The following is a 16,346-nucleotide window of genomic DNA, read 5'->3' as shown; positions in this document are numbered from 1 at the left end:
CCATCTGCCCCTCCCCCATCTCGCTCATTCGATCTCTAAAGTGAGTAAAATCTTTTTTTTTTAATATATATATATTTTTTAAAGATTTTATTTATTTATTTGACAGAGAGAGAGAGATCACAAGTAGGCAGAGAGGTAGGTGGGGTTGAGAGGGGAGTAGAGAGCCCGACGTGGGGCTCGATCCCAGGACCTGAGATCATTACCCAAGCCGAAGGCAGAGGCTCAACCCACTGAGCCACCCAGGCGCCCCTAAAGTGAGTAAAATCTTAAAAAAAAAAAAAACTAAGAACTGGCTATACAAGCTACAGTAGGGATGAACTTTGAAAACACGTTAAGTGAAAAGACCAGTTCAAACTAGGCAAATACATAACAGCAAATTGTTTCCTTAGAGAAAGGGTTATGGAGGGATTAGGGAAGAGAATACAGGATTTTGTTTTCATATGATGAAGATATTCTAAAATTGACAATGGTAATGGTTACACAACTTTATTAATTAAAAAACATGAGACACCTTGCTGTCTCAATCAGTAGAACACACAACTCCTGATTTGGAAGTTGTATATTCAAGCCCCACATTGGGTGGAGAAATTATTTTAACAATAAAATCTTTTTAAAGAAAAACAAAACACTGAATTTTAACCTTCAAAAGGATGCATTCTATGGTTGACTGAATTGTAGTTCTGCAATACGCAACCAAAAGAAAAATTAGTCAACAAATTTAAATGAACCTTATTAGACTATTTATGGATTAAGTAGACTTCAGTTTTGTTTCTTTCCATTCCATTTTTATTTAAATTACAGACCAACACACTGATTTTGCCCATTCATGCACACATTATCTATAACTAATCCTCATGGCAGTTATACCTAAAACAGATTATGGCTTATATCATATTATAAATACATCTATTTTATGGCATAAAATAATGACAGTTAATGTTTTGTCCTGTTTTTTAAGATTTTATTTATTTTACAGAGAGAGAGGAATACAAGCAGGGGGAATGGGAGAGGAAGAAGCAGACCTTCCACCAAGCAGAGCCTGATGTGGGGCTCAATCGCAGACTCTGGGATCATGACCCGAGCAGAAGGCAGCCACTTCACAACTAGAATAAGCCACCCAGCCTCCTTTATGGTGACTATTGTTGAAAATCAATCTATTTAGCTTCCTATACCATACTTGGAAGGACATATGCTGTGAATGATTACTACTAGTTTATCTGGTTAAATGGATATAATACAACGGATAATTTATCCTTACACCTAATTCTTCATTTAAATAGACCTTCTAAAGTTCCCATCACAGAGAAAATATAAAAATAAGGGATCTTTCGCTTAGCAGGCAGCCTAGCTCACCCACCTTAGGGGGGGAAAAAAAAAAAACTATCCTCCATCCTTCATTTATTCCCAGCTCTGGACTTAAAAAAGCATAGTAATTTTATCCCCCTTGCTTTTGCTTTGTTATTAAAATACCACACTGGGGCACCTGGGTGGCTCAGTGGGTTAAAACCTCTGCCTTTGGCTCGGGTCATGATCCGAAGTCCTGGGATCCAGCCCTGCATTGGGCTCTCTGCTCAGCAGGAAACCTGCTTCCTCCTCTTTCTCTCTCTGCCTGCCTCTCTGCCTACTTGTGATTTCTGTCAAATAAATAAATAAAATCTTAAAACAAAAACAACAAAAAAAAAGCACCACACTTAGTATCTTTTACTAAGAATATGTTACAAAAATACCAGTGAGGAACAAGATACTTCAACACAAAACAGCTACAGAAAATAAACTTTTCTTTCCAATTACTTAGCATTACAATGTTTATAATTTGTCCCAAAATAAGAAAACAAATCTGGCACTGAAATGTGTACTAACCTTCCAGTAATCAGTCTGTAAACTGTAGTATTTCTGATACGCAGATAATGCTGAAAAAAGAAAAGTAATTATTAGTGAATTTTTTATGTCTCATTTGAAAATTCACACAACAAAGATTTTAAATTTTTAATAAGCAGTCCCTCTAGCCTGCATCTCAGCACACTATAAGTAGCAAACAATTTATTATTAATGGGCTACCATAAAATTATCTATGAACACAACAGAAATAAACAATCTACAGGCAATCATTATCATTATAATATGAAATCATTATCAGATTTTATCCTTGCTTAAATAAATGTCCAGTCTTGACAATTACTTCAATCACGTTGGTTTCCCTCATGGAACAAATCTCATGGTAATTTTCTAAGCCTATTACATACTATAATAAATTTTCTAATTTTTCCTCAAAAATCCAACTCACTTCCCAAGAAAATAAAAGCACATACATACATGCTTCTGTTGAAATGGATGAAATTTGGCAGTTTGGAGTTTATGAGCAAATGGGTAAGAATTCTTGAGATATTTTTGGTCCAAAAAGGTGACCTTATTATAGCATTGGGACAGGACTCATGGGCACAAAGAGCTGCAGTGGGATTGTGAGGAGTGACTGATTATATATCAGTCTTTTTAATTACTGGGGATTAGAGATAGCTTAAGTCTAGAAGGAATATGGAAGGAAGACTTTCAGGACCTTGAGGGACTAGCTGCTATTAAGATAAGGTGACTTTTTTCTTTAATAAAACATAAACACTGGGGCACCTGAGTGGTGCCCCAGTCTGCCTTCAGCTCAGGTCATGATCCCAGGGTCTTGGGATCAAGCCCTACATCCGGCTCCCTATTTGGTGGGAAGCCTGCTTTTCCCTCTCCCCCACTCCCCCTGCTTGTGTTCGCTCTCTTGCTGTGTCTCTCTGTCAAATAAATAAATAAAAACTTTAAAAAATTAAAATTAAAAATTAAAAAAAAATAAAACATAACCATGAAGGCACTAAAGCAGCCCCAAGTTCCTTGAGGAAGGTCACACTTTGCAGTTTCAGATTATCAGTGGGCTGCAAGCCATAAGAAGATTTAATTTAAGCTTTTTGTCTATTGCTTTTGTTTCCCTCATCAATATAATCAACATTACCTTGAGCTACCACTAGTTTCAATTTAATTTCAAAAGGGTTATTCCCGTGCTCCCTAAACCATCCAAAGGTATAAAAGGTTTGGGATCACTTGAAGCAGTTTCTGCCAACCCTAAAAAAAAAAGGCACAGAAGGTAAAAAGGTAAAAGAGATGTGACATAAACCTGTTAGAATTTATGGCAACACTAAAGTAAATTAAAAAGGGGCACCTAGGCGACACAGTGGGTTAAGCGACTGCCATCTGCTCGGCCCAGGGTCCTGAAAGAGGCCTACGTCCAGCTCTCTGCTCAGTGGGGAGTTTGCTTCTCCCTCCTGCCTTTCTCCTCAGCTTATTATACTCTCAAATAAATTAATGAAATCTTTAAAAAAATAAAAATTTTAAAAAATAAAGAACACAGGAAATTCTGACATTTTCAGTAGTACTTTAAAGTCTTTAAATTTTTTAAAACATTTTATTTATTTATTTGATGGAAAGAGAGATCACAAGTAGGCAGAAAGGCAGGCAGAAAGAGAGGAGGAAGCACGCTCCCCGCTGAGCAGAGAGCCAGATGTGGGGCTCGATCCCAGGACCCTGAAATCCTGACCTGAGCCGAAGGCAGAGGCTTATTAACTCACTGAGCCACCCAGGTGCCCCTAAATTTATTTCTTAAATTACTTCGGGGGGTGGGGGGGCGCCTGGGTGGCTCAGTGGGTTAAAGCCTCTGCCTTCAGCTCGGGTCATGATCTCAGGGTCCTGGGATCGAGCCCCGCATCGGGCTCTCTCCTCAGCAGGGAGCCTGCTTCCTCCTCTCTCTCTGCCTGCCTCTCTGCCTACTTGTGATCTCTCTCTCTCTGTGTCAAATAAATAAATAAATAAAAATATTTTTTGAAAATTACTTCAGGGGGAACATTTACAGTAAAATAGTTAGAGGGGCAAGTAAAATGAGTTCATTTTACTCTAAGTCCAAGTAAAATGACATATCAGTAGTATACCAGAAGAAGAGCTAGTACATAGTGTAATATGCTAAGGATTTTCATATCTCAAACAATAAATTTTATGATTTTAGACATTTTTCACAATAGAACTGTAAATATTATCTGAATTCCTTCCATGGGAGGGCCTAGGTGGCTCAACAACTTGGCAACAGACTCTTGATTTTGGCTCATGATTTCAGCTCAGGTCCACGGTCTGAGGGTCATGAGATGGAGCCCAGGGTAGAGCCTGCTTTGGGTTCTCCACCACCCTCACATACCCGTGAAGGTCTCTCAAGCACAAGTGCGCTCAAGCTCTCTCAAAAACAAATCAAATGAAATCAAATCTTCCATAGACTTCATTACACAAAGTTAGAAGAGAAAAAACTAAAGGGAAACTTGTCCCCCTTCCTCGCTCCTTCCTTCCTTCCCTTTTTATTACTATTTGAGAGAGCTGGGAGAGAGCAGAAGTAATGGACAGGGTGAGTCACAGAGGAGAAGCAGACTCCCAGCTGAGCAGGGAGCCCCAGGAGGTACTCAATTCCAGGACCCTGGGGTCATGACCTGAGCCAAAGGCAGACACTTAGCTGACGGACCCAACCACACACCCTAAACTTGCTTTTTTCAAATACTTTCATAAAATTAAAATAATCAGAATTTTTAAGTATGCAAACTTAATGCTCTGGAAATAATGTGTATGTAAGAATCCTTATCTCATTAATACACTACATTTCATGTCTAAGAAATGACTAAAAGACTAAAAGATTTATTTTTATTTTTTTAAAGGATTTATTTTTAAAACAACTCTAAACAACCAAATTCAAAATACAATGAGTCACATTGTACTGCATATTATATACTGCCCTGCCCAGAGCAAACGGCTCTAGTAGGAAAGGTCAGGGTAGCAAAATCTTAAGAGAAACACCCAAGTCAGCCCACTCCAGTCCTCTTATTCTAATTGGGGAAACAGAAACAGAAAAATTCAATTCACTTCACAAAGGCAAAGGCTCACAAAAGAGTGAAACCTAATCATAGTCTTGATAAGACACTTCTCTTCACCACCCCCAACTTTACCACATTACCGTTTATAGCAGTTCTTTCTAACTGATATACTAATTTAAATTTTAGAAAAAATTTACAAGACATACCAAGGGCAAAAACACAATCTGAAAATAACAAGCATCAGAAGGAGAATGAAAAGTATATGGGATTTATCAAACTGGGAATTCAACAACACAATATGCTAACAATAACTAGTACATAAACAGAACAGCATGCAAGAACAGAAGGGCAATGGAACCAGAGAAGACAGAAATGGTAACAAAGGATCAAGAAGAAATGCTGAACTTCAAAAACACTGTAACAAGAATAAAAAATGCCTCTGATGGGATTATTAGTAGACTGGATACAGGTGGGGAAAGAATACTGGAGATAAAGAATTTATCAAAGAATCCTCAAAAACCAAAAACTGGGGAATATTTGCTGCAGGGAGAGGGAGATAAGAGGACTGTGGGGCTACAAAAAAAATTGAACAGTGTGTAATTGGCCTACCAGAAGGTAAAACAGGAAGAAAAAAGAAATTATTTCAAATAATAATGACAAAGAATTTCTCCCAAAATTAATGCCAGACAAATAAATGACAGATCCAGGAAGCTCAAGAGAACACCAAGGAGGAAAAATGTCCAAAGGCAAAAGTAATTTAGGCATATTACTTTTATTTTTTAAAGACTTTATTTATTTTTTTATTTGAGATACACGGAGTGAGAGAGAGAAAGAGAGAGCGAGCACGAGCAGAGGGTAGAGGCAGAGGGAGAGGGACAAGCAGATTCCCTGCTGAGGAAGAGCCCAATGTGGAACTCGATCCCAGGACACTGGGATCACGACCTGACCCGAACACAGATGCTCAACCAACTGAGCCACCGAGCTGTCCCATGGCACCTGAACCTAAGGTAGATGTCCAACTGAGCCACCCAGGTGTCCCATGGCGTATCATTTTTAAACAAGAGAAACTAAAAGATTATTTTTTTTTAAAGACTTTTAATCATTTGAGAGAGAGAGCACAAGCAAGGGGAGAGGCAGAGGCAGAGGCAAACTCTCCGCTGAGCAGGGAGCCCGATGAAGGATTTGATCCAGTCAGGACCCTGGGATCATGACCTGAGCCAAAGGCAAACGCTTAACCATCTGAGCCACCTAGGTGTCCCAAAAAGATTTTTTAAAAGCAATCCAGAAACTAAAGGGAGAAAAAACACCTTTCCTACAGAAAAGCAATGAAAAGAATTATTCAAACTCTCAGAAGATGGGAGCAGAATACTTAAATTCTGGGGGAGAGGGGAGAAAGCCAACCTAAAGCAAAATTATCACTTAAAAGTGAAGGAGGGGCACATGGATGGCTCATGATCTCAGGGTTACAGGGTTGATCCAGGTGGACATGGGGCCTGCTTAGGATTCTTTTTTCATAACCTTCTCTAAACTTCCCCTTGCTTGCATGTTTGTGCACACTCTCTCTTTAAAAAAAAAAAAAAATACCTTCTCAAAGAAGCAAACATGAGGGAAATTGCTAACAGAGAGCTGCCTTACCAAATACACACACACACACACACACGTATATACATATTTTTAAAAGAAGTTCTTACAAAGAAGAAAACAATACAAGTCCAAAACGCCAAACTACATGAAGAAATCACAAAGGAAAATAAGTAAATGTAAAATTAAAACTTATTTTTCTTACTAGCTGGTCTAAAAGATAACCATTCAAAATACCAACCTGTGTTTTTTATTACGTTTTGTACGTCTCATATAAACATACATAAAACAGATATGTTTCAACTTACAGAGTTATGTTTAATAATCCCACTGTAAGTTGAAACTATTATAAATGGAAAACCCATTTAATATAACCAACTGCCCTACATAATAGCTTAGCCTAGCCTACCTTACATGAGCTCAGAACACTCACATTAGCCTTTATGAAGTTGGGCAAAATCTAGCACAATGCCTATTTTATAATAAAAAGCTGAGGGGTGCCTGGTGGCTCAGTTAGTTAAGTGTTCAATCTATATCCAGCTCAGGTCTTGATATCAGGGTCATGAACTGCTTTAAAAAAAAATGGGATCTATAACAAAGTGCTGAATACCTCAAATAATTTATTGAATATCATAATGAAAAAACAGATGATTGCAATCATTACATGGGTATAGAAAGGTTGTTGGTATACTGGCCGTTTACCCTCATGATCTCATGACTTATTAGAATATGTGGCTTGCTATGTTCACCAGAGGCTCACCTTTTTTTTTTTTTTTTTTTAAGATGTATTTATTTGAGAGACAGGGAATGAGAGAGAGTACGAGGCGGGAGGGTCTGAGGAAAAAGCAGACTCACCACCGAGTAGGGAGCCTGATGCAGACTCGAGCCTTGGACTTCAGGATCATGACCTGAGCCGAAATTAGTCTTTTACCAACTGAACCACCCAGGCGTCCCCAGAGACTCACTTTTTAAAAAGCTCTAAACAGGGACGCCTGGGTGGCTCAGTTGGTTAAGCGGCTGCCTTCGGCTCAGGTCATGATCCCAGCGTCCTGGGATCGAGTCCCACATCGGGCTCCTTGCTCGGCAGGGAGCCTGCTTCTCCCTCTGCCTCTGCCTACCACTCTGTCTGCCTGTGCTCGCTCTCTCTCTCTCTCTCTAACAAATAAATAAATTAAAAAAAAAAAAAAATTTAAAAAAAAAAAAAAGCTCTAAACAAGCCACAGTAATCTAGGTTTTCCAGCCCTGCTCCATGTGATACTTAGCAGAAACTGGTGCCAGAAATGACAAGCTCCAAACACCTTCAAAAAAACATGTTTATCCACTTTTCAGTTTTATCCTATTCATATGCCTGATGACCTTCCTCCAGATTATTACCATCTAACTGTAGTAACAAAAATGTACCAGTAACATAACAGTACCATTAACATAACAGAACCAAACTGCATCCACTTAAGGAAGAAAAGAGGTCACACTCTTGATTCTAATCCCAAATTGTTTCTCTAGGTCATGACCTTAGGTCAACTTCCATACCAGTCCCTAAATCACCCTAACCCAAAACCCCAACCATGAGACCTACTCAAAAAGGTGCCTGGGTGGCTCAGTTGTTAACCGTCTGCCTTCAGCTCAGGTTATGATCCCAGGGTCCTAGAATCAAGTCCCACTTTGGGCCCCTGCTCAGCAAGGAGTTAGCTTCTCCCTTTCCCACTCCTCCTGCTTGTGTTCCCTCTCTCATTGTGTCTCTGTCAAATAAATAGACAAAATTAAAAAAAAAAAAAAGGTGCATTTACAACATGAGCTCCTCTTCTCCCATTCTCTGGCCACTGAATAAATTACCTGCTCATCATCAAATGCTGTTTGTTGTATTTGGTAAATGGTACTGAGTAGAGAAAGAAGTTATCATTTTGTAAGAACTGCAGTGGCCCAGAGGCACATGAAAGGATCTTATTGAAGAGAAGACCAAAGGCAAAAGAAACGTAGATAAAATTACATTTCCTTACAACTTACACCCCAGCAACGAACACCTCAGAAAGAGAGCTCCTCCTCAAGAAGCTCCAGCAACTGCCTTAAAATTAATGCTTTGCTAGAGGCAGAAAGTAATGTTTGCTGGATAATAGCCAGACCTCCAGGATCCTGTAAATCTTCTTTAACATATGACAATCCTTTTAGAAACTCCCTTTATCTCTACCCCTCCCAATTTAGAGAGTATATAATCAGTCACTTACAATCCCAGTTCTTTCTGCCCTACGATCCTGCCCCATATTTGAATAAAAACACCTTTTTGTACCAAAAAAAAATCTCAAAAATCTCTGACCATTGGCTCAGAAACCCACATCACATCATTTCCATATAGCACTAGTCTGGGAAAAGATCCAAGTTCAAAATTCAAATACACCTTCTATTTAAATGCGTATTATTTTTCATACCATTACAAAGACAAAAAATCTTAAATCAAACCAGAGTAAACTGGAGACTGCCTATATATATATGTATATATATGTGTGTGTTTGTGTGTGTGTGTGTGTATATATGTGTGTGTGTAACTAAATTTATACTGATTACTCTAGGGTAGACATTTCAAAACATTTTTTTAAGAAGTGATTAAGAGAGAAAAAAAAAAAAAAAAGAAGTGGTTAAGAGGGGTACCTGGCTAGTATCCAAAATCTATAAAGAACTTATCAAACTCAACACCCAAAGAACAAATAATCAAATTAAGAAATGGCAGAGGATATAAACAGACATTTCTGCAAAGAAGACATCCAAATGGCCAACAGACACATGAAAAAATGCTCCACATCACTCGGCATCAGGGAAATACATATCAGAACCACAATGAGATACCACCTCACACCAGTCAGAATGGCTAAAATTAACAAGTCAGGAAACGACAGATGCTGGCGAGGATGTGGAGAAAGGGGAACCCTCCTGCACTGTTGGTGAGAATGCAAGCTGGTGCAGCCACTCTGGAAAACAATATGGAGGTTCCTCAAAAAGTTCCCTAAGACCCAGCAATGGCACTACTGTGTATTTACCCTAAAGATACAAACGTAGTGATCCGAAAGGGCACATGTACCCCAATGTTTATGGCAGCAATGTCCACAATAGCCAAACTATGGAAAGAACCTAGATGTCCATCAGCAGATGAATGGATAAAGAAGATGTGGTGTATATAGACAATGGAATACTATGCAGCCATCAAAAGAAATGAAATCTTGCCATTTGCCATGATGTGGATGGAACTCGAGGGTATTATGCTGAGCGAAATCAGTCATTCAGAGAAAGACAATCATCATATGATCTCCCTGATATGAGGAATTTGAGAGGCAAAGTGGGGGGTTTGAGGGAAGGGAAAAAAATGAAACAAAATGGGATCAGGAGGGAGACAAACCATAACGGACTCTCAGTCTCACAAAACAAACTGAGCATTGCCGGGTGTAGGGGCGTAGGGAGAGGGTGGTTGGCTTATGGACACTAGGCATGGTATGTGCTATGGTGAATGCTGTGAAATGTGTAAGCCTGACAATTCACAGACCTGTCCCCCCAGGGCAAACAATACATTATATGTTAATAAAAAATTAAAAATTAAAAAAAGAGGGTGCCTGGTGGCTCAGTTGTTGAATGTCTGCCTTCGGCTAGGTCATGATCCCAAGGTCTTGGGATCAAGACCCACATTGAGCTCCCTGTTCAGCTTGATTCTCACCTCTTCCACTTCCCCTGCTGGTATTCCTTCTCTCACTGTCTCTATAAAATAAATAAAATCTTTTTAAAAAAATACTGGTAAAAAAGCAGAAAAAATGCAATCATTTATAATCAGAAAAGGCAAAAGAATGGAAGACAAAAATAAGAACAAAGAATAAGGGCAATAAAGACAAAAAAACAGGGTGCCTGGATGGCTCAGCAAGTTAAGCCTCTGCCTTCAGCTCAGGTCATGACCTCGGAGTCCTGGGATTGAGCCCCGCATTAGGCTCTCTGCTCAGCAGGGAGTCTGCTCCCCCCGCTGCCTGCCTCTCTGCCTACTTGTGATCTCTCTCTCTATGACAAATAAGTAAATAAATAAATAAATCTTTTTTTAAAAAAAAGACAAATAACAAATATGGCAGCTATTAATCTAACCGTATCAATAACAATTACACCCCCAAGAGTCCAAGATGGCGGAGGAGTAGGAGACCTAAATCTTGTCTGGTCCCAGGAATTCATCTAAATAGCTATGAAACCATTCTGAAAACCTACGAACTCAGCTGGAGAACAAAGAAAAAAATACCAGCAACTCTATGAACAGAAGAGCGATCATTTTCTGCAGGGTAGGAGGTGTGAATCTGAGATGACACATGGGAAGACAGACCACGGGGCAGAGGGAAGGAGCCTGCGTCAGCCAAGTGACAGAGTAGCAAGGCACAAAACTGCAACTTATAGGAGTCTGCTCTGGTGAGGAATGTTGCTCAGCTGACTAAGTGGGAGGTGGAACCACTGCTGGTACAGTGAGGTCTCAGGATCCTCAGGATCACAGGAAGACGGGTGCCTGAGTGTAGGAGAGCACCCACATATTGGAGCAGGGAAGCCGACTGAAAAGAGTGAGCTGACGAATGGGCTCTCAGCTCGCAGTTGCCATAAACCGTGATTTCTAGCACAGCTGGGCCACTGCTGTTTAAGCGGGGTCCAACAAATGGCAGGACAGGGGAGAACCCCTCTTTCCTCCCACAGAAGGAGTGGGAGGGAGAGTGTTGCAGGAGCCTCTTTGGTTTGGAGACTTCAAACAGGGCTGTGTGCCTGAGACAGAATCGCTCGCTTACAGGCCAGGGGAATAAAGAGCGCAGACAGAGACCAGGGAGACTAACTGCTTTTCTCTCAGGGTTCACTGAGGAGTAGGACCCCAACCTCTGGGCTACTCTGAGGCGAGAGACTAGGAGGCCACCATTTTCATTCTCATCCTAAAAGCTGCGTGGAAAAGCCTTCAGGGAAGGAAAGCTACAGAGAGCAAACCCGAGCGGATTACATAGCCTGGCAAGGGCAGAGTCATGATGCCTGGGGCAAAGATGTTTGAGAATCAAAGCAACAGGTTCCTCCCCAGATCGGCAAGAATATCCAGCCAAGACCAAGCTACTGATGAATGAGAACTGCAAAATCCAGGGCTAGGGCAATACAGCACATAGAATTCATGGCCCTTTCCCCATGATTCCCCATGATTCAACTTTAATTTTTAAAATTTTCTTTTTTTTTCAATTTTTCTTTTTGAATTATTCTTTTCTTTTTCAACCAACTTATCAATTCCTTTTTTAAAAACTTTAGCTTTCATTTTGTACAGTCATATTCTATCCCTTCATTGTATTCAACCTTATTTTTGTATATCTATATACACATATATACATATATAAGTGTGTGTGTATATATATTGTTTCTCTTTCTTTCACACTCTGGGATGCAGTTTCTTCTAACAGATGAAAATATACCCAAAATTCAGAGTCTGGCTTTGTTCTATTCACCTGAGCACATTCTCTCTTTTTTAAATTTTTCTTCTTTCCTTTTCCAACCAACTTATCAATTACTTTTTTAAAATTTTAATTTCCGTTTTTACTGTTATATTCCATCCCTTCATTGTATTTAACCTTATTTTTGTGTGTGTATATAATATATATATATATATATGTTTTTCTTTCTTTAAAATTTTGGGATGAAGTTTCTTCCAACAGACCAAAATACATCCAAATCTAGTGTATGGTGGCTCTGTTCTGTTCACCAGCCTGATCATATTCCTTTCCCCTCTTCTTCCCCCTGCCCCAGTTTCAGGTCTCCTTCTTTGGGGTCATTGTTACCCTTTCAGCATTTTGTTCTCTTTGTTCATCTGTTCTCCCAACAAAATGACAAAACAGAAAAATTCACCTCAAAAGTTAGAACAAGAGGCACCTGCCAGGAACCTAATCAATACAGACCTTTGTAAGATGCTGGAACTTATGTTCACAATAATTATAAAGATACAAGCTGGGTTTGAAAAAAGCATAGAAGACACTAGAGAATCGCTTTCAGGAGAAAAAAAAAAAAAATCAACCAAGTCCAAATCAAACAGGCTATTAATGAGGTCCAATAAAAATGGAGGCCCTTAAAAAAAAAAATGGAGGCTCTAATTGCTAGGATAAATCAGGCAGAAGAGAGAATCAGTGATACAGAAGACCAAATACAGAAGATGAAGAATAAAGAGCTGAGAAAAAGATAAACAACTACTGGATCACGAGGGAAGAATCCTAAAGATAAGTTATACCATAAAGCCAAAGTGTTAGAATAACTGGGATCATAGATGAAAAAAAAGAGAGGAGCAGAAGGTATACTGGAGTGAATTATAGTAGAGAACTTCCCTAATATGGGGAACAAAACAGGCATCAAAGTCCAAGGACACAGAAAGCGCCCTTAAAATCAATAAAATAGATTCAACACCCTGACATATAATAATGAAGCTTACGGGCGCCTGGATGGCTTGGTGGGTTGGGGCCTCTGCCTTCGGTTCAGGTCATGATCCCAGGGTCCTGGGATCGATCCTCGCATCGGGCTCTCTGCTCGGCAGGGAGCCTGCTTCCCCCTCTCTCTCTCTGCCTGCCTCTCTGCCTACTTGTAATCTCTCTCTCTCTGTCAAATAAATAAAAAAATAAAAAAATAATCTTAAAAAAAAATAATGAAGCTTACAATTCTCAGAGACAAAGAGAATATTCTGAAAGCAGCTAGGGACAAGAGGCTTGTCACTAAAAGGATAGAACATTAGATTGGCAGTGGACCTATCCGCACAGACCTGGCAGGCCAGAAAGGACTGGCATGATATATTCGGGTGCTAAATGAGAAGAATATGCAGCCAAAAATACTTTATCCAGCTAGGCTGTCAATGAAAATAGAAGGAATGATAAAAAGCTTCCAGGACATGGGGCGCCTGAGTGGCTCAGTGGGTTAAAGCCTCTGCCTTCGGCTCGGGTCATGATCCCAGGGTCCTGGGATCGAGCCCCGCATCGGGCTCTCTGCTCGGCGGGAAGCCTGCTTCCTCCTCTCTCTCTGCCTGCCTCTCTGCCTGCTTGTGATCTCTCTCTGCCAAATAAATAAATAAAATCTTTGGGGGGGTAAAAAAAAAGCTTCCAGGACAAACAGAAACTAAAAGAATTTGCAAACTCCAAACCAGCCCTACAAAATTTATTGAATGGGGTCCTCTAAGCAAAGAGAGAGGCCAAAAGTAATACAGACCAGAAAGGACCAGAGACAATCTACCGTAACAGTCACCTTACAGGCAATAAAATGGCACTAAATTAGTATCTCTCAATAGTTACCCTGAATGTAAATGGACTAAATACCCCAATCAAAAGACACAGGGTATCAGACTGGATAAAAAAGCAAAACCCATTGATATGCAATCTGCAAGACTCATTTTAGATCCAGAGACACCTCCATATTTAAAGTGAGGGGTGGAAAACCATTTACCATGCTAATGGACTTCAAAAGAAAGCTGGGGTGGCAATCCTAATATGAGACAAATTAGATTTTAAAAACCAAAGACTATATATAATAAGAGATGAGGAAGGGCCCTGTATCATACTTACAGACTCTAGCCAACAAGAAGATCTGACAATTGTAAACACATATACCCCTAACATGAGAGTAGCCAATTACATAAGCCAATTAATAACAAAATCAAAGAAATACATCGACAATAATACAATAACAGTAGGGGACTTTAACACCCCCCTCACTGATATGGACAGATCATCCAAGCAAAAGATCAACAAGGAAATAAAGGCCTTAAATGACACACTGGACCAGATGGACATCACAAATATATTCAGAACATTCCATCCCAAAGCAACAGAATACACATTCTTCTCTAGTGCACATGGAACATTCTCCAGAATAGATCACATCCTGGATCACAAATCCAGTCTCAACTGGTACCAAAAGACTGGGATCATTCCTGGCATATTTTCAGACCACAATGCTTTGAAACTCAAACTCAATCACAAGAGGAAAGTTGGAAAGAACTCAAATACACGGAGGCTAAAGAGCATCCTACTAAAGAATGAATGGGTCAACCAAGAAGTTAAAGAATTTTTAAAACTCATGGAAAAATGAAAATGAAATCACAACTGTTCAAAATCTTTGGGATAAAGCAAAGGCAGTCCTAAGAGAGAAGGACACAGCAATACAAGCCTTTCTGAAGAAACAAGAAAGGTCTCAAATATACCATCTAACCCTATACATAAAGAGCTGAAGAAAGAACAATAAATAAAGCCTAAACCTTGCAGGAGAAAGGAAATAATAATGATTTGAGCAGGAATCAATAAAAAGAAACCAAAAGATGAACAGAACAGACCAATGAAACTAGGGGCTGGTTCTTTGAAAGAATAAGACTGATAAACTGCTGGCCAGACTTATCCAATATAAAAAGAGAAAGGATTCAAATAAATAAAATCATGAATTAAAGAAGAGAGATCACAACCAATACCTAAGAAGTACAATTATAAGAACATATTTTGAGCACCTGTATGCCAACAAATTAGACAATCTGGAAGAAATGGATGCATTTCTAGAGACATATAAACTACTAAAACTGAACTAGGAAGAAACAGAAAAGTTCCAGCAAGGAACTTTAAGCAGTAATCAAAAATCTCCCAATCAACAAGAGCCCAGGCAGGGCCAGATGGCTTCCCAGCCAAATTCTACCAAACATTTAAAAAAGAATTGGGCACTTGGGTGGCTCAGTTGTTTAAGGGCCTGCCTTTAGCTCAGGTCATGATCTCAGGGTCCTGGGATTGAGTTCTGCATCAGGCTCCCTGCTCAGCAGGGAGTCTGCTTCTCCCTCTATCCTTCCCCCTGCTCATGCTCACTCACATTCTCTTTCTCACAAAACTAAATAAAATATTTTAAAAATGAATAAATAAACAAAATAAAACATAAAACATAAAGAAAAATACCTATTCTTTTGAAACTGTTCCAAAAAATAGAAATGGAAGGAAAAATTCCAAACTCATTTTTTGAGGCCAGCATTACCTTGATCCCAAAGCCAGACAAACACCCCATCAAAAAGGAGAATTACAGACCAATATCCTTGATGAACGCAGATGCTAAAAGTCTCACCAAAATATCAGACAATAGGATTCAACAGTACATTAAAAGGATTACTCAGGGTGCCTGGGTGGCTCAGTGGGTTAAAGCCTCTGCCTTAGGCTCAGGTCATGATCCCAGGGTCCTGGGATTGAGCCCTGAATGAGCCTCTCTGCTCAGCAGGGAGACTGCCTCCCCCTCTCTCTCTGCCTACCTCTCTGCCTACTTGTGATCTCTGTCAAATAAATAAAAAATTTTTAAAAACTTATAGAAGGATTATTCACCACAACCAAGTGGGATTTATTCCAGGGCTGCAACGTTGGTTCAACATCAGCAAATGAACCAATGTGATACAATACATTAATAAAGGAAAGGACAAGAACCATATGATCCTCTCAATAGACATAAGAAGCTCAGACAAAGTACAGCATCCTTTAATTAAAACTCTTCAAAGTGTAGGGACAGCGGGTACATACCTCAGTATCATCAAAGCCATCCATGAAATCATGCGAATACCATTCTCAATGGAGAAAAACTGAGAGCTTTTCCCTAAGGTCAGGAACAGGGCAGGGATGTCCACTATCACCACTGCTATTCTACATAGTACTAGAAGTCCTAGCCTCAGCAATCAGACAACAAAAAGAAAACAAAAGGGATCCCAATCAGCAAAGAAGTCAAACTCTCACTCTTCGTAGATGATAAGAAACTTCCTGTGGAAAACCCAGAAAACTCCACTCCAAAACTGCTAGAACTCATACAGGAATTCAACAAAGTGGCAGGATATAAGAATGCACAGCAATCAGTTGCCTTTCTATACACCACCAA

General features: G+C 39.6%; 1 protein-coding gene across 1 annotated transcript in view; it reads right to left on the bottom strand.

Annotated features, from left to right (window-relative positions):
* LOC308337756 (lysine-specific demethylase 6A-like) overlaps positions 1-16,346 on the bottom strand; it is a 202,466-nt gene that overhangs the window by 148,391 nt on the left and 37,729 nt on the right. The window contains exon 4 of the mRNA XM_080795939.1: positions 1,861-1,910. Coding sequence (XP_080652065.1) covers positions 1,861-1,910 — 50 coding nt within the window. The remainder of the gene's footprint in view (positions 1-1,860; positions 1,911-16,346) is intronic.

Source organism: Martes martes (genome assembly GCF_963455335.1).
Source record: "Martes martes genome assembly, chromosome: Y".
Lineage (NCBI taxonomy): Eukaryota > Metazoa > Chordata > Mammalia > Carnivora > Mustelidae > Martes > Martes martes.
Note: the sequence above shows the minus strand (reverse complement) of the source record. Positions and strands in the feature narration are given on the sequence as shown.